General features: G+C 31.1%; 3 protein-coding genes across 10 annotated transcripts; 2 read left to right on the top strand and 1 right to left on the bottom strand.

Moving 5' to 3' along the window:
* The first annotated feature begins 608 nt into the window (after positions 1-608).
* Positions 609-4,008, top strand: LOC140667301 (uncharacterized). The gene is made up of 2 exons (XM_072895099.1): positions 609-1,514; positions 3,106-4,008. Exons 1-2 carry the CDS (start codon positions 1,012-1,014, stop codon positions 3,629-3,631), a joined length of 1,029 nt encoding a protein of 342 aa, XP_072751200.1. The 5' UTR covers positions 609-1,011; the 3' UTR covers positions 3,632-4,008.
* Positions 4,009-5,872: 1,864 nt separating this feature from the next.
* LOC140666596 (uncharacterized) lies at positions 5,873-23,256 on the top strand. 8 transcript variants are annotated; one of them, XM_072893946.1, is made up of 7 exons: positions 5,873-6,262; positions 7,801-7,866; positions 14,380-14,540; positions 18,082-18,212; positions 22,024-22,228; positions 22,624-22,739; positions 23,038-23,157. In XM_072893946.1, exons 3-6 carry the CDS (start codon positions 14,424-14,426, stop codon positions 22,717-22,719), a joined length of 549 nt encoding a protein of 182 aa, XP_072750047.1. In that variant the 5' UTR covers positions 5,873-6,262; positions 7,801-7,866; positions 14,380-14,423; the 3' UTR covers positions 22,720-22,739; positions 23,038-23,157. The 8 variants fall into 8 exon arrangements, with proteins under 8 accessions (XP_072750047.1, XP_072750039.1, XP_072750042.1 ...); XM_072893938.1 differs by having other exon boundaries at positions 5,902-6,262; positions 22,624-22,704; positions 23,038-23,256; XM_072893941.1 differs by lacking the exon at positions 14,380-14,540 and having other exon boundaries at positions 5,996-6,262; positions 18,068-18,212; positions 22,624-22,704; positions 23,038-23,256.
* On the bottom strand, positions 22,024-25,814 carry Pcid2 (PCI domain-containing protein 2). The gene is made up of 5 exons (XM_072893937.1): positions 25,682-25,814; positions 25,563-25,604; positions 25,369-25,490; positions 24,812-25,293; positions 22,024-24,728 (listed from the first exon to the last, which is right to left on the bottom strand). The coding sequence occupies exons 1-5, from the start codon at positions 25,700-25,702 to the stop codon at positions 24,211-24,213; spliced, it is 1,185 nt and encodes a 394-aa protein (XP_072750038.1). The 5' UTR covers positions 25,703-25,814; the 3' UTR covers positions 22,024-24,210.
* Between the last annotated feature and the right edge of the window lie 1,781 nt (positions 25,815-27,595).

Raw genomic sequence — 27,595 nt, 5'->3', positions numbered from 1 at the left:
CTTGATTGGTGTCAGAAAGTCCAACTGGGGACAACGTACTTGCCTTTTAAAAGTGTGAAATTTCGAATTGGGGACGATAAAGTTTACAAGCGAGTTGCTCTTCTCCCTTCAGCCGCAAGGTGTGAGTCTTCTCGACTCTTTCGCTTTTTGCCGACGACTCCCTACATTGGGACGAGGTGATGGATACTAGTCTCATTTTTTGATGATACGACAAGGAAACTAGTCCCAGATCGACCTGTTTTTCAAACATTACATTTCGAGCGACGAATCTCATAAAAAGAGAAATGTACGAGAGAGCCTAACCACATTACAACTTCCTTAGTCTAATATTGCAATTTATCCTTCCTTTTTTCAGCTAAGTATTATAAGCTTATTTTAGTTATTCTTTTAGTAATGTAAAATATTATTTTTTTGTGTTCGAGCTTGACATACATATGAAACATTTAATTTCTATAATTTTATTAGATTTTTAATTTTATTGTACTTTAACATAAACAATTTTTCTTCATATTAGATTAAGACTGAGATTAATAAATACAATATTTTGACGATTGTTTGGTTTATTAAACTTTTTAATATATAGTTATTTCAAAAAATCAAAAAACCGCGTGTGCATTAAAACGTTGCATTATATAAGATCAAAAGAAAGCAAATAATTTGATATTTTTATGTTACATTATACGTTATTTTTCTTATTAATTAAGATTTTCAGAAATTCATTTCATTTTTTAATTTTAATAAATATTCCTTTTCCTTACTTATTTTATAAAATTTCCTCAGCGTAATCATTCCTTCTACCAACACTAATTTTCAGCATAACACCTAGCAAACTACAACACATAGAAATAAATATTCGGCATATATTTATTGTTAGATGCATATATTTCCTCATATAGTTAAAATGCATAAAATAATCGTAATATAAATAAAATATTCTTACAGAGAAATATTTTTAAAAATATTTTTACTTAAAGAATTAAAAAATAAAATAAATAAAGAAATAAAACATAAATGTTTTTATTTTTATTTTTTACGGAGCTTCACTGGTGGTGCAAGGCCGCAACCTTCACTTCCAACCTCCACAAGAGGAAGACCACACACTTTCTAACCACAGACGCGGCAGATATAGAATGGGGAGCACAATTAAATAGGACTCTTCTGTCCGCAAACTGGTCGGTGGGACAAAGAAAATGGCACTCGAATCGCAAGGAGATGTACGCAGTGTTCGCGTCGATAAAACACGAGGCACAGTCTCTCAGGAAAGCCCACATTCTGTTGCAAACGGACAATCGTACGTTTGTAGTGGCCTACGTCCAGAAAGAAGGAGGCACGAAATCTCTAAATCTTCTCAATCTCACGTTCCAGCTACTAAGATTAGTAGACAACCTTCAGATAGAGCTATCGGCGGCTTATCTTCTGAGGAGGTACAATGGCATTGCAGATCGTCTCTCAAGGAAGAAAGCTCTGCCGGAATGGCATTTGCTCCCAGAGGCAACAGACTGGATCTTCAAAAGGTGGGGCATGCTGGACATCGACCTTTTCGCATCAGCAGAGTCAGCAGTAGTCAAACATGTATTCAGAGACTCCAGAGATCAGTGCGCCTTCTTTATAGACGCATTTAGTCGTCCATGGGAATGCAAGCTGGGATGGGTATTTTCACCACCCAATCTAATACTCAGAGTTTTAGCTCAGCTGAACAAATGCAAAGGACAGGTATTGATCATAACACCCAGATGGGAGAAGACATTTTAGATGTCAGATCTGGAACAGAAGAGCAAGGAGCCCCCAATGACCATCGAAAAATTAGAGGAGGTCCTGATAGATATCACAACACAACAACCTCCCCTAGAAGTGCAACGTCTTGGTCTCCAAGTGTGGAAAATTGGATGTGGGGACGGGAGAATCCCAGTTGCGCACAGACCGATTGAACACAACCAATCAACCGATGCTTAGGGTCACCAGCACAATTAGCCAATCAAACCAGTTTGTGTCCAATCGGTCTGTGTGCAACTGGGCCTCACTCGTGGGGAAACCTAGTCCAGAACTGGTCTCCTGAAGAAAAGGAGCTAGTTACAAAGAGCTGACGTCTGTCTACACTAGAGACCCAGGTAGCACTGTTCGTTTTATAAACGTTTTCTAAACGTATCTAATACGAAAAGATGCGTTTAGAAAACGTTATAAAACGTTTATAAAACGAACATGTGCTACTTGGGGACATATCCCAGGTAGCACATGTTCGTTTTATAAACGTTTTCTAAATGTATCCAATATTTTTTAACCGTCAAATACCAATAAGAAACGTTTCAACAGAAACATTTTTAAAGTCATGGTTTAAGAAACGTATTTTTTAAGTTTCTATAAATAGAACAAAAATTAATTTTTTAATTCAAAATTATATATATATACACATTATTAAGACGATCCCCAGATAGCACAGAAAACTAAAAGATGACGAAAAGATGTCTTTTTTAAATTATCTTTCTGACAAGGCTAAAAGATGTGTAAAAGGATGTCTTTCTACCTACAAAAAAAAAGTCATCTTTTGAAAGATGTCTAAAAGATGTCTTCTAAAAGTCATAATTAATTTTAGTCGACGAAAAGATGTCTTTTTGATCATCTTTTCGACAAGATAAAAAAGATCTATTTTATAATATACGTGTTCCTTTGTTTGCCGCTACGTGGCGTATTCAGACTTAAATAACTCGTATTCAAGTTTTCATAACATGTATATAAAGCCTAAAAGAACAGATACTAAAAGTATAATTTAAATTATGTCTTTTTTGTTAGTTTGACTTCTCATGTAATCTCGACAAGAGATTCAGAACATGATGAAAATAGATGGATTATATCCATATATGTATTATTTTATTGAATCTGTGAATAAACAAATTTTTCACAAATAAAGGAAAAAAACCGTATTTTGACAGTTTCTTAAACGTTTTTTTTTTTTGTTAGAAAATGACGTTTCCCTTAACGTTTTTTAAGTGGACATTTTAACCAATTAAAAACGTTTTCAAAAGCCGGTTTTAAAACGTTTCGCAGAAACATTTGTGAAACGTTTTTGAAACAAATATGTGCTACTTGGGATAAAACTCTCATCCGTAGATGGATTAACTGGTGCAGAGAAAACAACGTCGACCCTGAAAATCCGCGTACATGGGACCTGACAAGATTTTTGGCAAATCTGTTCATTACAAAGAGACTTGCTTACAGTACCATCTTAGTTTATAAATCAGCAATTACCACTTTCTGTTCTGGGAATTCGACTTCAGCCCTATCATTAGACTTCTTAGTACGCCAAGTCTTGAAAGTGATTTCCCTGGAGATGAGGACAGAGATCTGGGACGCTCAATTATTACTGAATTGGTTGAGCATAAGAACACAAAACTTATCCTTTTTTGAGATCTCGAGAAGGACGACAGCCCTACTTCTGTTTGCCTCGGAGCGTCGCATCCATGATCTCACTTTACTAAGGATATCAAAAAACTTTTTAACAAACCTCGGAGACGAGATAATTCTATGGCCGGCTTTCGGCTTAAAAACCGATCGAGAGCATTTTAGGCAGTCAGGATGGAAGCTATCAAAACACCCTAATATCTGGCTTTGTCCAATCATGGATCAGGGCCCTTAGTAAAAAGTCAGAGGAAAGACGAACAAAAGAAAAGTTGGACGAGCTTTTCATTACTGTCACAGGTCCAGTTAAGGCGGCTTCCAGAACAATAATTGCTGGATGGATCCGTTCTGTTTTAAAAGAAGCAGGAATAGATTCTCCTCCGGGGAGTGTTCGAGCGGCAGTAGCTTCCCGTAGTTGGCTAGAAGATTTACCAGTTCAGGACATTCTAGACAGGAGTAACTGGAGATGCGTCGAAACCTTCAGAAGATACTATTGCAAGCAGATCTCGAGTACGAACCAAAGCAGTTCTAGTTCACTATATTTAAGAGTTTTTCACCAATATAACACATATTAGAGTTATATAACTTTATAATTAAAAAAAAAAAAAAGAAGGAATTTATTTTCTTTTTAAATATTATATTGTTTCAGGTCTCAAGGACTTTACAATAAACAAGAGTTAGGTTAATTTTGTCGTATAGTATTCTACCTATTCCATTCTAAATCTTTTCAGCATCACATAGCGTTGAGTTGGTCGCCAGCAGATACCAAACACGTCTCTCTGGGGATGCCATGTATCGGCTAAGAGCACATAATGCAAGTGTTTTGAACTCCAACAAAACACGTATTATGTGCGGGAGCCGATACACGGCATCCCAGCAAGTATCTTGCTGGACGAGAGACACTATGACGAAAGACGTAGCTATTGCTGCGCAGCAGGCGACTCGCGCATGCTCAATATAAGGAGTGTGGGACAAGAAGTAGAATTAAGGTGGATACTCAATAGCTTCTTTCATGGGGATTCAAAACACTTACAAAACACAGTATAATATGAATGTATAGTGGTGTGTGAACGCTCACTGTGTCTTGCATAACCTTTATATGTAAAATAATAATATAATAATAATAATAATATAGAAATAAACATATAATAATATAGAAATAATATAAAAATAAATAATAATAATAATAATAATAATATATAGTAATAATTTCTTAATAATTCATATAGCTTGTTAAAAACCTCTCTGTTATGCAAAAACTGTATTTGTTCCGTTTGTAAAAAAAAAATGAAATATTAAATTATTCGAAACTAGTACCAATACGTTGTTTTAAAGAAAACGCATTGTTTTTTGTCAATCAAAGCAACATTTAATGCATTTTTACAAATGGAACGTATATTCCGACAATGTGAAAAAAATGTACAATTCTAAACCACATATTAACATAAGAAATGAATTACAAAAACTATTTGTAACTTATATACAATGCAATTTCATACCCAATTATCATAAATTAAAATTAAAAATTTTTCGAAGATTTGTTTTATTTAAATGTAAGATCGCATATAAAAACATAAAGAAAAAAAAAATTTTGATAGCAAAACAATAGCGATGCATAATACGATATAAAAAATAAAATTTATTATTTATATAACTCGTATCTTTTAATTTAAAGCCTTACAAAGGTTAATTTCGCGGCATTAGCTGAAACATGGCGGCACCAATCAACATCGAGGACCTTATTTCGCGACTCTTATTTGAGGGTCTCTAATTGAAAATTGAAAATTGAAGATTGAAGATTAAAAATTAGAATTTGATTAATCAGAACAAAAGGAACTAAAATTGCTTTGTCCTGATTGGTCAAATTTCAATTTCAATCTTTAATCTCAATTTTTAATGTGTAGTCTGATACGGGCTTAAATGTTTCTACATAATTCCTAAAAATGGATGCAATGGCGCTACTGCACGACATGTAGAAAGCGTCTCACGAAAAACGCCGGCATGGTCGCTCTCAAGTTTCTCTCTGGTATATAGAAGATAGAAATCTATGATATGTATTGTAATATTAAGGGTCGAGAGGACCCACGGTGAAGACCTCATGCGGAGACTTCGGAAGTACAAATTCTTTTCGACGATATTTCGCCTATAAATTAAAAAAGAATTATATTTAAAAATGATATTATTATTCAGGAGGATTTCTCGCAGCCCGCTAAAGAGCGATTTTTTTAAAAATAAAATTTCATAAAGTTGACATGAATAAGGTATACTGATCGTGAATGAAGTATACAGACCAGGTGCACCGATTGTAATTATTATAAATTTTTTAAAAGCCAAAATGCAAAATCCGGCTTTTTAGCGGGGTAATAAACTTTACAAGGAATGTAGCAAAAAAAGTTTTATAAAGAAATATAACTTCTTCGAGGCAAAATATTATCGAATAGAATATTATATCTGTACCTAAAGTGCAAGTGCAGCTAATTGTAAGAAATTGAGTTGGCAGCACCGCTTGCTAAGGAGAGACAATGAAAGACAATAACGTCGTCTTTGTCTCTCTTGAAATGCAATAATTGTACGTATACAGATATATACCAATACATTGAATAAGAATTCATTTCTCAACGTTGGTGACAGTGACACTGGAATTTTCTTATCGGTCCTGTCGATCCTTGATTGTAAACAAAATTTCTCATGTGAAAGTTTAATACTTTACATTATGGTATTTTGTTCTAATTGAGAAAATCTAAGACAAGAGAAGAAGAAGAACTTTCTCTTCTTAAATTTTGATAGAGTGTACTTCAAAATATATTTTTTCATATGAAAAAAATTACAAAATTTTTATGAAAAAATATATTTTTATATGCAAAACAAGGTTTGTAAAATTGCTTAATATAAGAATAATATAATTGCTTAATATAAGTGTTTAATTATAAGAAAATAATCAGTTATTAATAATGAATTTTATAGAGACAGCTAATCATTCCAAAATATAGAGATTTAAGAATGTGCTATGAAAAAAATTATAAAATTTATAATTTTTTAAATGAAATTATCAAAAATAAAGTTTATTTTTAACATTATATTAATTAAATTTTTTTATATGATAAACAAATTATTAAATTTTCAATAGACTGAAGAAAAGAAAAATTTTTTACTTTTTTTTAAATAGAATTATATATTTTTTTAACATATCAAGAAATAATATATTTCACACCAAGTCATGGATAGCGTACAATAATGAAGTAAACTATGTATTTGTACGCCATTCAATTATATAGGTTCTATGTTTTCACTGTATATTGAATTATAGGGATTGATCATATAATTTTTTACTTTTCGCAGAGAAAAAATTACATGATTGATACTGTGAACTGAGAAGTAAGAAAGTATCCAAGTTTTATTCTTTTACCTAATATTTTCAAATTTATTTTTTTTTAAATACATCCATTCATTTAATATGGATAAGTAATATCAAAACTTTCTTTTTTTTATTAATAAATATAAATGTTGATCAATATCATTATAAGATTTATTTTTGCTGCAAATGTTAAACATGTATATGAATTATACAAGAATTTATTGATACAAGATGACAAAAAAGTGAGTTTTCTGAATATTTTATTAATTTATCCATATTATTGAGAATAACTAATATTTAAAGAAACTTATTTACTTTAATATATTTTGCAAGAAAAAACTTGGATAAAATTTTTCCTTTTTGATATCATAATTCAATATGACATTAATAAAGGACTAAAAACTTTAAGAATTGAATCTTATTAATGAATGATCAATAAAGATTTAATCAATAACTTGAATCTTAACATATAATCTTACAAGTTGTTTTTGCTAAAGTTAAGTACAATTAAATATAATTATAAAGTTTTTATTATTGCTCTACGTATATATATATATATATATATATATATATATACATATATATATATATACATATATATATATATACATATATATATATATATACATATATATATATATATAGTAAGAACAGAGCAAAATTCTAATATGAAAATTTTTCTTTTAGTAGAGAGAAGTTTCTATCTGGGGTTTGCTTGTTTTGAAAAAGTAGTTTGCTGAAAGTAGTTAAATTCAAATTTAAAAACCAAATTTTTTTGCTTTTATAAAGATTTTAATATAACGATTACTACTAGAAAATTCTTTGATTGTGATTGTTTTTATAAATTTATTTTTAATTTATAATAGAAAAACTTAATTCCTAGAACTAAATTTTTATTAATTTGATAGAAATGATTATATTATTATACATTATATTGTTTATTATACATTTGATAAAAATGATTTAATATAAATAGCATAAGAATGATAACATAACACAATATACACACATAAACTCACATACATATGTTTATAAAAAAATTAATATTTTAGGTTATTACAAAAGAATGTTCTTGAAAAATGTCAAGACAACATTATTATGTGGCCCAAAAATATTGAGTAAGTCTTTTATGTTTGAGGTATGTAACATAAATATAACAAATTCTTAATCTTTTATTAACATTAACTTTTGGTGCTTATGAATCTTTCCATAAAATAACATTTTTACATAAAATACATAAAATAGAAAAATTGTAACAAAATTAATTATATTAGAATATAGTTATAAAAAATATTTTTAAAAATTGTATGTTTTTTTAATTAACATTGAATAACACATAGATACAACTTTGGAAACTTGCTCGTTTTAGAAATAGACAATGAGAGAAAAGAGAGAGAGAGAGAGAGAGAGAGAAAGAGAGAGAGAGAGAGAGAGAAAAAGAGTGTGTGAGAGAGAAAAAGAGAGAGAGAGAGAGAGAGAGTTCAACATTTAAGTAGCAAAAAAATATATAAACACATAAACAGAATTTATTGTAATGCTGAATAATGAAATATTTGCAAAACATTTATGATATAAAAATATTTGTAATTATTATTTAAATATAATTATAGTTACATTAATATGAAATTTATTATTTATATTCTTAATTGAAGAAAATATAACTGAATAAAAGGATTTTTTAGTTTATTTTTTAGTTTACTTTTTAGTTCATATTCTCTAATAAATATAAATGATGGTATCAAAAAATTCATTTATTTTTACATATAACTATAAGAATAAAAATAAAAATAAACGTGTACGATTTTTAATTATTTAGTTATTTAATATAGTGAAACTTTGAAATAGTGTTCTGTATAAGGCTCTATCTGCTTTTTCTCCTTTCTTTTTATTAGCACTGAACACTTTTGTTCATATTGCCAAAATACAAGTTCTTGCGGTCAAATTCAATTGACTTTTCAATCAGTTGTCACAATATAAAGATTGCATCAACTATTGATCTGTCTTGCCCTTATTGTTCCTCATTGATAGTTATCATCTATAGTCATTTCTTGATATAATTTTTGCCATTAGTTTTAATATATAAAATTAGAATAAATTTGATAAAATTATCCTTTTATAATTAGTTGGGTCCTTTTGGATCTTTTTTTTAAATATGATATTGTAATATTTATTTTCTATTTTCTATTATTTGTTACTATTCCATGCATAATCCTTTGGAATAGTGTAGTTATTTCTTATTGAATTTCCATATTTAATCAGCTTATTGGCGATATTGTCAGTACACCAGGTGTCTTTCGATTCTTAGAATTAATTATAGCTTGTTTTACTGTTGTTATTATTTCATAATTGTAGTTTTTCCATTAGTAATGTTTAGGTTTAGATTTAAATTCGCCTCTTCTTGTCTTGGCTCATGGTTCTTCAATAATATTTTAAAGCACTCATATTATCCATGTTTTCGATGTTATTGATTGACTTTTATTCCAGTGTTATGTTGTATTGATTTGTACTTCCTTATTTATTGATTTTTTTGTTTTTTTGTTCTAGACATTCTGATCGCCGTACATGTCCTTAGAGATTTTCAGTAATTCATTTTTAGTTGTTTAATAGTGTCAATTGTTCTATTTTTTATATTCTTCTTTATGTTCTTTATATCTACTGTATTTCTTCTGTAATTTGTTACTTAAGTAGGCTTTTTTTCCCTTTGCTAATGTTTTTATTTTTTTTGTAAATCAATATGTTTGATCCCTCTCATATACGAGGGCTGTATGATAAGTACCCGTTTTAGCGACTGATGGCACCACTGACGCAAAATGTGTATGCCATCATTTAACACCATCTTTCAAACGATGACTGTCAAAATTTCAGACAGATTTATCGAGTAGTTTTGTTTTGATAGCTGTTGAAAGTCGTCAAGTTCGTGTTTGTTTGCAACCATGGAGAAAGAGCAATATCGATCAGTGATTCGATTTCTTTTTTTGGATGGGAAGACGTGTGAGGAAATCAAAGTGAAGTTGCATGCCGTTTATAAGGACCATGCACCTTTGACGACTACCATCAGATATTGGTTTAATGAATTCAAGCGTGGCCGAACATCCGTTTTTGATGAAGAGCGCCCAGGCCGTCCGATTGAGGTGACTACGGAAGATATGGTTAACAAAATCCATGATATCGTGTTAACAGATTGCCGGGTGAAGATCAAAGAGATTGGTGACATTGTAGACATCTCAATTGAACGCATACAAAATATCCTACACGAAAAATTGGGCATGAGAAAGCTATCGGCGAGATGGGTGCCGTGTTTGCTCACAGAGGAACAAAAACGGAATCGCATGACAACTTCGGAGTACTGTTTGGACATGTTTAAGCGCAATCCGAAAGAGTTTCTATGGCGTTTCGTGACTGTTGACGAAACATGGATCCATCACTACACGCCAGAAATGGAAGAACAGTCAAAACAGTGGACTTCACCCGGCGAACCTGCTCCAAAGAAGGCGAAAACGGTTCCATGAAAGGTCATGGCCACCGTTTTTTGGGATTCTCGAGGCATCATCTTCACCGACTATTTGGAGAAAGGAAGGACAATCACGGGGCAGTACTATGCTGATTTATTAGACCGATTTGATGCTGAATTGATGAAAAAACGGCCTCATTTGGCGAAGAAAAAAGTGCTGTTTTACCATGACAACGCACCAGCTCACTCATCTGCAATCGCCACAGCAAAACTGGTCGAATTACGCTACGAATTGCTGCCTCATCCACCCTATTCTCCAGATTTGGCCCCATGCAATTTCTTTTTGTTTCCAAACATGAAAAAATGGCTTGGCGGAAAGCGATTCACGTCAAAAGTCAGGGGAAGTCATCGCCGCAACAGAGGCCTATTTTGCGGAGTTCAACAAACCATATTTTTTGGATGGCTTGAAAAAGTTAGAATATCGCTGGACTAAATGTATCGAGCTGAAAGGAGACTATATTGAGAAATAAATTAAAAAAAGTAAAAAAAAAATGCGTTTTCTTGCCTAACACGGGTACTTATCATACAGCCCTCGTATATTAACTTTTCTTAAACCTAAGGCTTTTGCTGCTTTAATATTTAATTTTATTCTATTTCACTCTTAATCCATGATGACTGTTTTTCTCATTGTCAAATATGATGAGAGTCATTAATTTTCTCTTTCATTCTTTGTTGATATAAATATTTTATAGAATCATTGACCAATGATTTTATATTGATTTTAGAAGTATATATTATTGGCTTATTCTTCTTTATCGTGATAGGAAGGCGATATGTACATCAAACTGTATTAAATTGTAATGTATTCCAGCATTTGTTAAAAATACTCAAGTAGCCAACTGTCTGTGAAGTTGCTATCACATTGTCAATAATTATGTTATTGTTGGCAACATGTCAAAAATATGATTTATCATATTAATCAACATGATTAATAGCAATATGATTAATCAAAATCAAAATCTGAATTATTACACTTGGTTATTTGATTAGTACTTTGACATTCAACATTTGACTGTGGCTAACTTTATTATTGGTGATTATGTAATTTTTGCTCGTTTGTGTTAGAGAAGGTGTATTTATATTGTATACATGTTGTATACTTTTATACATGTTGTTCATATGTAGATCATTTTGAACAAATAATGTTATGTACGTGTTCGCATTATCATTTATTAAACCTATTCGTTAAATCTTTGCTTAACGTTTGAACGACATTGTCATTTCTGATATTGAAAACACCTATGATAAAAATTTTCTCGTTCCATGGAAGAAGATTTAATATCTCTTGTGTTGAAAAATTATAAAATAATATATGGAGATTGAAAAGATAAAACTTTTTTATTTAAAGTAGTCGTGATGAACATACGTTAAGAAAAAAAACAAAGAACAAGATCAACATTGAGTATAGCATAGCATACTGTCGACTTAAAAAAGGGAAAAAAAAGAAGTACAAGAGTGTTGCCCTCGTGTTGAATCCTCTAGGAAATAATAGAGTCAAATTGCCATTGTCAGTATTCCTCTTCAATTTGACGATATATTTATTATCTTCATATCATTAGATCTTCGCAATCCAAGTCTTAATCAAAGTTTGATAACTTGAGTTTTGAATAACGGCTTCGGAAGGATGTCAGCTATTTGTTCCTTTGAGCTAATATACTCAATTTCTATCAGTCGCTTATCGAGTAAAGTATCGTACAAAATTATATTTTACATCAACATGCTTCAATCGTTTGTATTCCTAGTTTGTGAAAGAAGAGTACATGACTGGTTATCTTTGTGGATTTTGATAGCTTTTCACTGATTATCTTAAAATCAACGAGAAGATTTTTCACCCACATTAATTTTACTGATGCAGTAACTAAAACATGTTCGATCTCTGTTGATGATAGAGCAACTGATGTTTGTCTTCTGGTGACCCAGGAAACTGTGTTGCCAAATATTTTTATTAAAAATTTTTATTAAAAAAGAGATTGTTTTCCTATCTAACTTACAAAATCGGCGTCAGGATAGCATGACAGATATTCACCTTTTCCTTTCTTATAACAAAGACTAAAGTTCAGAGTTCCCTTACGTAGCATAATATTCTTTTTAGTCTTTTCCATCGAGTTCCTATCTATTCATGCTGAAATTCAGCTCGGATTTTGTAACTAATATAACGTACATTAAATAATCAACATTCTTTATATGGTTTTATATCGTTGAAAGATTTCTTTTTGTTGTCAGGAATAGCAGTGTCGATAGGTCTCTTTGTATTGCATTTCTCCATATTGAAACGCGTTAACCTTTCGAGATAAATTCGTTGGTTTAAGTGGAGTTCTCCATGCATTCGTTCGATGTTAAGGGAGCGTCCCGTTTGACCACGTCACGATTGACCACAGCCACTTATATCAACCGATGCCTAGGGTCATCAGCAACGATTAACCAATCAGAGAGCCTCATTTTAAACTGGCCAATTGGCGACGTGATTAATATACTCCCACCCGACGTTAATATCGAGAAACAAAAAGATTTCAATTCGCCCAGATTTTTCATGTGGAATCTGACTTTCAATGCATACTTTATGTAGTCGATTTTTTGTAAGTTGTTTCCTACAAGAATTATGTCATTAACGTACAGTAGAAAAATGTAGGCGTCACTATGTTTCCAAATATATAGACACTTGATTTCAGACTTTGATTTCAGATTGTTTAAAACTCAGTTCTATCAGAAAACTCAAAGGTCTTATTCCAGAGTGTCAGAGCCTGTTTGAAAGCGTAAATTCTTTAATTTGCAGACTAACAATGAACCATTTTTACTTTCGAATCCTGGTATTTTCATGTACCTCCTCTTTGAGCTCATCATGTAAAAAGGCATTCTTTACGTTCATGTGATTTGCCGCCAGATTTCTTTTGATGATTATTGATAGAAGAGTCCCCAAAGTACATTTAGTCACATAGGGAGCATACGTTTCCTCGTAATCGTACTCTTGTTTTTGAGCACAGTCTTTAATCACAAACCTTACCTACGTCTAACCTTATATTTTTTAATGTTTCTTTATCTCTGTTAATTTTAAAGATCTATTTATTAACCATCAGTCGTTTTTCCTTTGGGGAGATCAATTAATTCCTATGTATCGTTTTTTAGAAATGCGTGAATTTCTTTATTTATTGTTTACATCTTATTGGTTCTTGTACTCTTCACGTAAGGCGATTTTTTCAATGGTGTCTGGCACATCTTCTACAAATGTCTCTGTGTATAAGCAAAATAATATAATATAAAAAAAAACTGAAAAAGTCTTTGAAAAAGTCTTTCAAACTGTTAAATGACAAACATTATATTTAAAATAGTTATGAATAGTGGAGACTCTGAAGTTATGAATCGAAAACATACCTTGCATCTCCTGGCTTATTAACTAGAGAGGAGCGTGTTAAATAATTTTGATCCAGACAACAGCCAGATGTCTATGTCAGACAAGACAATATCAACGTTTTCTTTCCATGTATCACCATTCATGATTTATATGCGTTACAAGTATCATGTATTTATAATTGCGCTGAAGCGGGTCAAAAGATTTACCGAAACGTTCGCATTTTTAATTATATACTACATCTTTAAGAGCATTTTTTTGAAAGGTAATTTCATAGTATAACTAGTATGGGCACTCTTTGTCGGCACTTTGATCTTTTTGTCTTTGATCACGTGGTATTCCACCATGTTTTTGGACTAATATTCAGTGGCGTATCAATCGTTCAGGGAATCTGCGTTATATTCGTGCCGTGAATGGAATGTATAAAAATTTTATAAATTTTTAAAACATTAAGAAAAAGTTAAAAAATTATGTAAAAAATAAAATATAATTTAAATTAAACGTAATAAAAGCAATCAAGAACTAATGCGAGTGGAGGGCGTGAAAAAACTTCTCTCTCGATCGTGTTGAGTGTAAATCATCTATATTTCCTCAAGTTTTTCGGACTCTATTTTTGAGCCTTCTTTAGTGACTTTAACAAATAAAAAAATAATAATTAAAATGAGATAGCGATAATAGAATAGAGCAAAAGTGAAAAAAAATTTAAATTACATCATACCGCCGTTACAACGTACCGCGATACGTCACGTCCATAAACTTCATATATGTCTATAGTTACGTCATACTCCAACGTCTATCCAACGTAAAACGTCTCCTACATGGTGCCAAGTGCAAGGATAAATGCACTAATGGAATCACAACTTATGATGATTAAAAATTCGAGTGCGAGAATCGAAATAATTTTGAAAGAGGCAACTTACTTGAACCGACGAAGGGTAAGTTAAATTTTTTTTCACTTTTGCTCTATTCTATTATCGCTATTTCATTTTAATTATTATTTTTTTATTTGTTAAAATCACTGAAGAAGGCTCAAAAATAGAGTCCGAAACGTTTGAGGAAATATAGATGATTTACACTCAACACGATCGAGAAAGAAGTTTTTTCACGCCCTCCATCCGCGTTGGCTCTTGATTGCCTTTATTACGTTTAATTTAAATTATATATTATTATAAAGCTTAGAATTGGTAATTTTTTCGTAGTTTAAAAAATAAAAGAAATAAAAATTGTTTTATATATTTTTCGACGTTTTATATTCACAAATATATTATAGTATAACCTCTGTGATGCACTCTCACAGATTTCACACACACGGGAGTGTCCGAAATGGCCACGTTCGGATTGGACACCACCAATCATATCGACCGATGCTTAAGGTCACCAGCAACGATTAGCCAATCAGAGAGTCCTATTTGAATTGGCCAATCAGATACGTGGCCATTTTATACTCACTCATTTCACACTACCACATATACAACAATTGTCTGATTCGTTCTCCCCAAAAACATAGCGGATGCGCAGAACGAATCGACGCAAACCTCGAAAAAGCTCAGAGTACCCATACTAGTTATACTATGATAATTTTATGTGGTGCTCACTAATTACAGAGCTTAGTTCTTATTTGCCATTTGTATTATTTTGTATTTAATCTCTAAGAGCCTCTCCTATTCGTTTTATTATTCAAATTCTTTATCTATAACTTCTATTTCTTCTACTTTGTCTCTGTCTGTAGTTTCATTCTCTTCAAAACATGGCACTTCTTCCTTCATGATGAATCCATGCTCAAACTTTTGAAAAAGAAAATTTCATCAAATACATTATACCCAATTTTTCGTTCATTAGTGGCTTCAGAACTTATAATCGTTTTGGACAGTATCCTACAAAATAACAACCAATCTTAAATCAAATTTGCCTTAATTAATTCTTTCAGAAACTCAAATAACTGACACCCAAAAACTTTGAGTTTTTCAATATTAGATTTTATATCACCATAAACTTGCAGGAAGTCGACCATTTAAGGATGACGTTGCACTTCGATTTATCGAACACACCACAGTTTGACCAGCTTCAAGCCAAAATGATCTCAATTTGCAGTTGAGAAACATATATTGTGCCTTTTCCAAAATCGGCAATTCCGTTTTGCTGTGGAGTGTATCTAATCGTAAATCCAAATTGAATCTCTTTGCTTTCGAAATATTCTTTTATTTCTTTAGAGTTGTACTCTCGTTGCATCTAATTCACAAGGGAATTTCGTAAACCCGAAAATTCTGATTGTGATGAAACAGCATACATGTAGGGGGTCAATAGATGAATTTAGAAATTTTTAGTTGCTGTTAAAAAACGGTTCTAACAAGTAAGCTTGTAAGCAGTAAAACTATAAATAAAATTTAGAAACTAAAACTGTAAATAAAATTAAAAAAACTAAAACCATAAATAAAATTTACAAAAAAAATTTTTTTTTTTAATTCTTTTTTTTTTATTTTGTTAATGTGATTAGTGGTGATTTTATCATGAAACTTTTACAAAAAATATTTTTTTTTGTATTTTGAATAGTTTTTGAGATATATCTTGAAAATCGTAAAACTGCTTACACATGAGGAATGGTTTTACCTCTTAAAACTGTTTTTTAGCAGTAACTGAACATTTTTTAATTTATCTATTTACACTTTCTACATATGTGTATGTGTAAAGTTTTATTAAAATCAAAATTATCGGGTTCGTGATGTTTCCTTGTCAGCTTTAAAGCTTAAAAATTGATTAAAATGAGTAATCGCTATAGCTTCATCTATCTTGAAGTATTGTAAGATTTTGGATTTGAATTCTAAAATGTAACTCGTTGTTGCTACGTTGTTATATTCTGATGACATAATAAGGAGAAGATAACAGACAATATCTATTTCTTCTAGTTATATCCATCAAGCGTAGGTTACGTAGGTACAAGTTTATCAAATTTTAAAAAATAATAAGAGTTGTTTTTCGCATCAAATTTTATGCTTAAGAATGACTTACGTATCAGTAATTGACTGACTATTCCTTTATCTCGTACAAAGTCGTCTACAGATCAAACGCCGTATGTTTATCCTTAGCGTATTCACAATGACTGTCCGCCATTTTTTGAATTATTTAAGACTTTTCGTGTTTACTATGCTCATCCAGTTGCCTTTCTTTTCTTGCTTACTCTATAGCATTATCAGATTCATAAATCTGTACCATTTCCTTATAGGACTTTTCAACGTATTTGAGTAAGTTTATTTAATTTAAGAGTCTCTCATCCATTCGGAATTTCCAATTACTAAAATTGGTTCCATCAAACAATGAAATTCTGTACTTTTCCACTTCGTCAGCCATCTTTCACTTTTTGGTTACTTTCGCGGTCTAACGCTGTATAATTTTATATTTTATAGCATTTACAATATTTTTCTTATTCTTTTTTTATTCGCGTATACTTGGGCCTATAACCTGTTGGAAGGTGTATGAAATAATATATGGAGATTGAGAAGATAAAGTTTTTATTCAAGGCAATCATAATCAAACACACATCAAGAAAAAAAACAAAGAACAACAATTAATATTGAACGTAGCATATCTGCAATAAAGAAAAGGAAAAAAAGAAGTACAATAGGTGCTGCTCTCGTATTGAATCCTCTAAGAATTAACAGAGTCGAGTCAAATTACCATTCTCAACATTTTTCTATAACTTTTTTCGATCAATTACAAGAAATACTGAATCTTAGCATAGGCTTCTTTCAGAACTCATGTCTGATATATACACGGTCAGTATATTCTATTAGTATTGAATTTTATTCTAATATACATAATATTTTCGTAGGTATTTCTGTTCTTCAATAAGATTCTCATATTCTTAATGCACTAATATACCTACTCTAATCAGTACTCTGTCTTCTTTATTAATTTCGCTACAAAACAAGATATAATCCTGAAATTACCATTTTTTGTCTTTTTTTCTTTGTTTCAAACAATAGACATCTATTTATTTCTAGGATTTCTTTATTTTTTCCTTTTTTATTATTCCAAGATGTGACATTACAACATATTTTTATTTTTTTTTTGATATTTTTACTGTGTTATTTTTCCGTAAAATTCATCTTTTATCTAAAATTTAATTGACAGTATTAATTTAACATTTTTATAGGAGATAAGGTACTGACCTCTCAATCTTTCTCTTTTTTCAACCGAGCTTGAGGCCTAAAGCAGAGTAATGTTTAATATATTAAATTTTTTCAATATATTACATTTTGTGTGTAACAATTTATACTTAAAACTTTATACGGATTTTATTTAATAACTTTTTAATAAACAATGAGTGACAGCTAAAAACATAATACTACTATTTAATTATTTTGATTTAATATGAATTATTAAACTCAATATCCATGTGTTTTAACATTAAAATAGTTACGTATTTTTTTATTTACATTTCTTAATAATTTTATGTTTTAAATAGTTTTTTTTATGCAGACAGCAATATATTGGGCGGAAAAGGGACGACGTATCATTTATATTACGCCAACTCCTTTAGAAAGACGACCAGCGATTTGTCATGACAGAAATAATCCAGCAGTTGCGGCTCTCGATTTAATGAGATTTATGTAAGATTTATATAATATACTTTATATACAGGGTGTCCCGAAATTAAATATCAACAAAGAAAAGTTATGTAGAGATTTATTCGTTTTTGCCTTGTTTCCGAGAAAATCGCAAAAAAGCAAAAACAAACATTTTCATTTTTCTACTTATTTATTTATTTATTTATACTTACACTTATTATATTATCACTTTTTTAGTGAAGATTTTGTTCAAAATGTTGTCCTCTTGCAGCAATGCAAGCATTAGCTCTAGTATTCACAGCTCGCACTGCTATATATTTATACATTTATATTTATACATTTTTGTTTTTTTCCTGAATTAGTTACTCATAAGACGAAAATTTAAATATAAGGCAAAGACAGATTGTGTTCTTGCCTTATGTTTATATTTTTGCCTTTTTCCTGAATTAGTTAGGCTGGATTGGACGTGCAGGAGCAGTACCTTTGCCACTCGATCTGACACCGATGGATTTCTTCGTATAGGGAAAACAAAAAGTTGAAACAAAAAGTTTATTCGTTGAATCAAAGTTTATTCGGCAAAAACGAGCAAATCTCTACATAACTTTGGATAAATTTCCGAATAGGACATATGTCTAATTTTCTTGAAATTACGACTTACGTATTTTGACGTGCTGATTACAAATATGATAGTGAAAATTGGCGCAAATTTCATTTTCATGGTAAAAACCATAAAAAATCGTCAAAAATTGGCGTTTATTTTATTAAATACTAGAAAATTCAAAAAATGTTTCAAACAGAAGTTGTAGATCTCTCCGAAATATGCATTTTATGTCGTATTCATTTTTACATACAAGTGATAATTTTCGAGAAAATCAAAGTTAAAGATATATCTCAAACCAATTGCTGTGTAGGTGAAAAAATGTATGCGCGGATACATTCGGTTTCGCCTCCATGCGAAGGGCTCCACTTCCAATTGCTGTATAAGTGCGAAACAATCTGTACAGACACAGATATATAGTCCCGTTATACGTAGAAAAATATTGGAGGTATACGCAACAACAAAGAAATCAGAGGCTTTATAGAAGCTTTTCGAAAGTACAGCCCGCTTTTGTACTCAGCAGTGCAACTTATTGTTACATGTGTTACTTATTGTTAGTGTACCTTACTATAGCATATAGTATTTTCATTCAGTATTCAACGATATAACTCATAGCTGTTTAATTCGATATTTTATACGCGCAATCATTAGAATACCACCGTTGTGACCTAAACATACACACACACATACACACGGGGGGTGCAAGGGGGGCCTTCGGCCTCCCTCCCGCACTTACTCCGTCCATCTCGCTTCGCGTGGAAAGTTGCAAATCCATGTGGAACCTCGCTTTGCATAGAAAAGTGTATGCATAAAAACAGTGAGTTCGGCCCCTCTGTGGGAAGCTCCACTACCAAAAAATTAAACAAATAGGTTGCGTGAAATTTCACTTTGCGTGGAAAGTTGCAAACCCATGTGGAATCGTATATGTACTGCAAAGTACGTGCTTAGATGGGAAGACAGATATAAGATTTAAAGTCCATCGTGTTTCTCGAAAACTATCACTCGTATGATAAAAATAAATAGGATATAAAATGCATATTTCGGAGAGATCTACAACTTCTGTTTGAAACATTTTTTGAATTTTTCAGTATTTAATAAAATAAACGCCAATTTTTGACGATTTTTTATGATTTTCACCATGAAAGTGAAATTTGCGCCAATTTTCACTATCAGATTTGTAATCAGCACGTTGAAATACGTAAGTATACGTAGTTTCAAAAAAATCGGACATGTTCTATTCGGAAGTACACCCATAACTTTTCTCCTTAGTTTATCGATTCCCCACACGGTCCCGAAGTGTTGACATTTAGTTTCAGAACACCCTGTATATACAGGGTGTTCCATTTTAAGTGTGCATCCCAAATAACTTTCTTATTTTTTATTTTAAAGAAAAATGTTTCAGATAAAAGTTGCATGGTTTCGAGGAATACATAAGATGGTGTCATTGGTTTGACCTTGAATTTTTATTTGAAGGTCATGTAATGGTCACGTCGATTTTTTAAAATGAAACATCCTATATATTATTGCATATTCTTGTAGCTTATTTCGAGAGCTTTCCGAAACACTATAATAAAATGTTTTTTCATTAAATACTTTTCGAGTTATGAGACTTGAAAGTTTCAATATTTTGTTTCAAAATACAAAATATCTTGTAAAATATTTAGTTATAAAAAAATTAGTTTTATTTAAAAAAAATTAAGTTAATCTTTATATGGCCTTGAAAACTGATCTTACAATTAGTTAAAACTCAAGATCATCAATTTTTTCCCTCTTAAAATTACATAAATTTTGTCTGAAACATTTTTTGTGTGACGTCAAAAGAAAGAATACAACTGTTTTAAAGATAGAATACATCTTGTATATATACGCACAAATGCATGGAAACTCTGGATTAATATAATGCATCTTTTTTAAATTGAATAATGTAAAAACTTAATAGTAACAAGTTGATCAGAAAATCTTTTGTATTTTTTGAGTCGCTCTACTTAGTGCGTCTGCATTTAAAGTAAACCACGAGAGGGAGGGAAAAGGCAATTGTTTTGAATTCACCTAACCTTAACACACAAATTGTTGCAGACGGAAAGCGTCTGCGAACTATTGTGAGTTTACAAAAAAATCACAAAATGGAGCTTTCAAAGCAGCAAATTAAGTCAATTTTATTGTACTTTTAAAAGGGAACGAACGCATTTTAGGACTCATCGGTATAAAGCTTTCGGACAAGATGTAATTACCGTTTGGTCATGCAAATTTTGATTTGAAAAATTTCGAAATCATGATTTTAATCTGAAGAACGAGCCCAGATCCGGAAGATGTTCCATCATCGACAAAGACCGAAGCAGAGTGAAAGAAACCCCTGATATTACCACTCGCAAGATCGAGACAGAATTCGGGGTAGCTCACGGAACCAGTATCAACCGCTTTCATCAACAGCTTTGTGTCAAAAGTGAACAAGTGGGTGCTGCATGCATTAAGCGAGAGGAACAAGCTTAACCGCATCTCCAAGTTCATTACGGTGTTCAACCGGCATTACAAAGAACCTTTTCGCGATCGATTGATTACGTACAATGAAAAATGGATCTTTTTTGATAATGTAGTACGAAAATGAAGTTTTGGTGTATGCTCAGAATTACAGCTCAGAAGACTCCAAAGTGGAACATCTATGGAAGATATGTTAAATGTATGGTGGGAGTGCGCGGAATTGTCCATTATGAGCTCTTACCATGAAACCAAACGATCAATAGGAACCTCTACTATCAGCAGTTGGAAAGAGTTCAGAGAAAACTCAAGGAGCTCTCCAACTTGTTATCTGTAAAGATATCTTCTTCCATCAGGACAGCGTTATCGGCTCCATATAAATGCATTTACATTGAGAAAAATCAGAGAGCTTAATTGGGAACTTCTCGAGCACCTACTATACTCTCCTGACTTCGCACTATCCATCATCGTTTTAGACCCTGCAAAATTTTCTTAACGGAAAAAATTCAATTTAGTGGACAAAATCTAAAGAGAGTTTAATCTTTTTTTTCACGACTAATATCTTTTTCGAGGACGGAATTTTCAAGCTTGTAGATCGATAGAAGAGGTCATTAAACGAGACGAAGACTACATTGATAATTAAAATAAAAGCGCTTTTTGAAAAAGAATTTTTTTCTTTTTGCATAAAGTACAAAAGACTTTCTGACCAACCTAATGTATATTAAAATTATTAATATATACATATGTATACATATATACCATTTTAATACTTATTTACAGATATTTGCCGGATTATGAAACTCTTATAGAACAACTTGTGAAATTGCATACCTATGCAGCTGTACCTTCCGTACTTTTGATAGATGATTTGGATAACTACTTCAATGAAGAAGCCATTAAAAATGACTCATTTATGGATATTGCTAGAATTTGTGCTCTGATACTTCATTCAATGAAATCTTGTTCAAGAATTTTAAAAATGAACGTAAGTGAAGATATATTTGCATAATAGAAACAACTTTATTTTAAATAAAAACCTACAAGAATATGTCTGTTTTAAGTTTCAAATGTAGTACAGTATCTATAGCACTATACATATATGTGTACACAATGTATACAATATGGGTCATTCCATATCAAATCGACTACCCTCCTGCCCAAAATGAATTTGCAACTAGCAGTTACAAATTTTTACTTTAACATAATTATGTGTTTTAATTACGCCAATTGATTTGTCTCATTATTCTGTGCATAGAAGTATTAGGGTAAGATAATCGGAAAGTGAATATTTTACGAGATATTTTGTATTTTTATCAAAATATTACAACTTTCGAGCTTTATGATTCGAAAAGTAGGCAATAAAAAAACATTTGATTACAGTGTTTTGGAAAGCTCTCGAGGTCAGCTACAAGAATATGTAATAAAAAATGGGGGGGGGTGTGCCATTTAAAAAAAATTGAGGTAACCTTCACATGATCTTCAAGTGATTATCCAAGGTCAAACCAATGGTATCATTTTATAACCCCCTCGAAACCATACAACTTTTGTCTGAAACATTTTTCGATATTTCGCTTAGTTTACGAGAAAATTGACCGTGCTGTTTAAAATGGTCTACCCTGTATAGGCCACCTAACCTAACCTAAACTAACCTGTATAATCAGCGGTTTCAAATATTTTTAAATAGAGTTTTATATCAGTTAAAAAAAATTTTTATCATTAGAAACGTTATAATGTCTCTGCAACCTTGTAAAACATTTTTACATTGATAAAATTTAATTTTATTATTTATTATAGGTTTATGTGTGTGTGTGGACCAATTCGATTCTCGTCAATAATTTCCTTCAAACAATCTACTTTCGCAATATCTGGAATTTGATAGAAGTAGAAAATGGAAAAATAATATTAGTGGAAAGATTTGCTATTGGATTATCATTGAAGCCATCATATAAATATCATAAATTCAAAGATGGAATGCGGGCTCTTCAACAAATATACGATTCGGTGGAAGCTTAGTGATATATTTTAAATAAATTTATTTATTAATAATATAAATATTTTATTCCTTTTCCTTTTATTCTTTATAAAAAATAATATAAAAGTGAAATTTTCTAAAAATGATTATACAGAATGTTCTGCAATATGAATAATCTTTGGTAGGCATAAAACAGGTAAAAATAACTCCATAAGGTTTTATAAATGTCTTTCTACAATACATTTTTATCGAGATATATTCGTCTTAAAAACTAGATTTTTAAAAAGCATTTTTTAATAACTTTTATACTGCGTTGCAATTGTGATAATTTATAATAGTTATTTCCATATTAAGCAAAGATCTATAAAGTAGTTTGATACATTTTTTGATACCATGTTGCTCAGTCAGATGTGAGTTATTTTTAATTATTCTAATAAACAAAACTTCAAAACTAGTGAATTTGAATTTTTATATATTTTTTTAGATTCTGCGTATCGTTTTATAAAAAAAAAGTACTCTTGTTTCGATAAAACCAGTTCCCGAGAAAAACACATTAAAGTTTGTCGGTTTAATTTCCGAGCACCCTGTATATATATATATGCAGGATATATCGTATTAAACATATATAAAACATATCACGAGATATACAGAAGAACAATCCAAATATATATATATATATATATATAAGATTGAGAGAGAGAGAGAGAAAGAGAACAAGAGAGCAAGAAAGCGACAGAGCCAGAGAGGAAGGGAAGAGTGTGTAATGAAAAGAGAATTAAATAAAAATATAAATACAAATTTATAACATGCATGACTATAAAATTAATAGTGCGCGCCTGTGATGTTCTAGTTTCTCTAAAAAATGACAAGATTTGCACATGCTTTCTTTGATATATATATATTTTTTTTTCCTTTAGGTCTTTATCAATATTTACATTATAAAATTATAAAAAATAATTTATTGCAAAAATAATAATGATATAAATTACAATCATTTATAATACAATCGTTGATAATGGAGGAAAAGGATTTTGTTTGGATATAACTAACTTTTTATGTTGATAAGATATGTAGCCTTTAATCTTGCCTTCATATATCAAATTTGCAAGAAGACATTCCGTTTCATCCATATCTATATCTTCCATCCCATTTATTTGTAATGCTATAAGCAAACTTTGAACTGGTATTTGATATGTATTTAGTGTTAAATATACTTTTTTAAATAAATTTCTGTAAGCAATCAGTTTCAATTTTTCCACAATTAAATATATACCAGCATCTATAAAAAAAATTTCATGTTTTGCCATTACTCCTTCCAAAGAACGTAAATCTCCTTTTCTTACAGACTCCTTCAGCTCCCAGAATTCCATTAAATTATATTTTTCTAAAAGACTTTGTTTTGGCATATATCCTAATAACATTTTAACGGGTACAAGGTAAGTTAAGATTAATCTCTTATTTTTTGTACATTGTATATGACAATGTTCAAATGCATAAGTCAAATATTCATCAGCTGAAACAATTTTTCAACATCTATACATTCCAATAAAATTATAATATGATTGTGCTTATAAAGCTATAGAAAAGTGTACTTACCAATTTTATAATCGCTATCAAACATTGCTTTTCGACCAACAAAAAATTTATATGTAATTTGTTGTGCCAATGAAAAGTGGTCTTTATAAGGAGATGACTCTATGGCTCGTATTAAAGGTCTACACAAATGCAACTTATTGATTCTAAAATATACTTTCAATAATTGATTAATTAAAGCTAGCATTCCCCATCGCTTTGTATCTTCTTCTGAACTTCTATTATCAGCTGCGCAAACACGGAAACAAGCCATCAAACACTCGGCACACTTCTCAAGAACTTCTCCATGCTTTATATTTTTGTTAGATTTTGAATTTTCTGCACCTATCGCAGATAATCTTAATTCTAGACACATTACATTCATTACTGGTAACATCCAATTTTCTTCCTTTTGCATTTGGAGAATCTTAGCAAGACATTGTACAGCTGAACTTTGATAATTATACATAGTAAGGGCATCATTCTTATTCATAGCAGATATAGCTCTAGAAAAAAAAAACATAATATACAATGTAGTACATATTTTAATATATAAATATATTGAGGAGAATTAATCTTACTTTAAGTGACAAAGTACCAAATCATCTAATGGCGCAGATAAATGTTCTATAGCCTTGATTATAGCAGTTTCTGATCCAACTTGAGATATTGAGATATGATTATGTCTCAGAGATAAAAGATCCTTTAAAAAATGACATTTATACACAATTTATATAATTATCTTTAATTAAAATATATTCGTATATACACTTACTGCCAATGCTTCTCCATCCTGATTAAGCCATGCTCGTCGGATCTGCAAAATAAAAAATTAAGATAAAACATGAATTTTAATGTCACACGATATAAATAATTATTAAATTTTCATATTACCTGCATTATATAAGAATCCATTTTGATTAAAATACAAATAATAGATTTTCGTACGTGAAAATTGTCAGTCAAATCATACCCAAACTAGAAGTCTCAGAGCTATCACACCATAGAGTATAGAGTTATAGAGCATAGAGCTTATACCATAGACTTCTATGTTATAACTAGACCGCTAATTCCAGTAAAATACATAACACCGAAAATTATGTACTAAATTTATGCGCATGCGTCATCATTGGTGGTATGACAGTCACGCTGATTGGTTGAATTTAAAGCAATATATATATCAATATATATATATATATATATATATATATATATATATATATATTACATGCTACACGCAATGTTTTATGCGCATAATGATATGTTCTAATAAAAATATTTATAATTAATGTACTTTAACTTAAAAAAAATTGTTTTTAAAAATAAAATATTACAGACTGTGCCTTTTGTAATGTACATAAAATGTGGTTTAATATACAGGGTGATTCAAAACAACCTGATGCCTTTAAAATTACATATTCTTGACTGAATTCTAAGACGACTTTTCCTTTTACAAAATTTTATCTGAAGCTTAGTTTCTGAGTTATAATTGAAAATAGTTAGCCATTTACAAGCCGGATACAACGGGCATGCAAGGACGGCGCAACACGTCATCAGACTAATGGCCTCCTTACGATCAATAATATTGTATAATATCGTATATAGAATGCAATAATAATTCAATAAACTTTAAACGATAATATTATGTAATAATAATAATTATTGTGTATGTAATATTATTAGCCGTCTAGAGCACAGACTTCTATATATGTATAACTAAACTGCTAACTTCGGCAAAATACATAACTTCGAAAAGTATGTACTTATGTGTATGCGTCATCATTAGTAAGATGACAGTCACGCTGATTGGTTGAATTTAAAGCAATATCACTCACAAACGAGTTTTCTATAGTAGCCATATTATACATATCTATACCCTCCTTTTCTATCCTACTAATGTTATATATATTTTTCGAGGTCACTTTTTAGGTCTAGTATAAAGTAAGTTAGCGATCTAGTTATATATAGAAGTCTGGGGAGCGTCCCGTTTGACCACGTTACGATTGACCACAGCCACTTATATCGACCGATGCCTAGGGTTATCAGCAACAATTAACCAATCAGAGAGCCTCATTTTAAACTGGCCAATTGGCGACGTGGTCAATAGACTCCCACCCGAAGTCTGTGAATATACAGGGTGTTCCATAATTCGGAAACCACCTGTTACGTGCAGATAGAGTAGGTTAAACTGAGTAAAAAAATTATCTACCATTTTGCAATTTTCGCAATACTTAATAAGATATTAATTATAATTGATCAGCCAATCGACGCCCGACAGGAGCGCATGGCACAAAGAAACCTCCCATTGTTACTTGATACTAGGCGCGTCGACAAAGCGGTGAGAGGAACTTGCCTGCATTGACAACCTGAAGAGTCACACACATATCGGCGCGCTTAGTATCAAGTAACAGTGGGAGGGTTCTTTGTGCCGCGCGCTCCTGCCGGGCGCCGATTGGCTGATCTCTTATAATTAATATCTCATTAACTATTGCGAAAATTGCAAAATGGTAGATAAATTTTTTACTCAGTTTAACCTACTCTATCTGCACGTAATGGGTGGTTCGCGAATTATGGGACACCCTGTATAAGGAAGTTAGCGGTCTAGTTATACAGTCGGACCTCTTATTCTACGACATTTTCGGTCCGGAATCTTCCCCTTAAACCTCTGATCCTACGACAAAAATTTGAGAGTAGGGGTATAATTCCCCTTTGGCGGTCGTAGCATGAGAGGATTTTTTGTCGTAAGATAAGAGGTTTCATAGCATAAGAGGTCCGAACCTCTGTGAAGTTGGCTCCCCGAAATTGATT

The sequence above is a fragment of the Anoplolepis gracilipes genome, chromosome 6 (genome assembly GCF_047496725.1).
Source record: "Anoplolepis gracilipes chromosome 6, ASM4749672v1, whole genome shotgun sequence".
Lineage (NCBI taxonomy): Eukaryota > Metazoa > Arthropoda > Insecta > Hymenoptera > Formicidae > Anoplolepis > Anoplolepis gracilipes.
The sequence above is the reverse complement of the archived record's forward strand: the minus strand, read 5'-3'. Positions and strand labels throughout refer to the sequence as shown.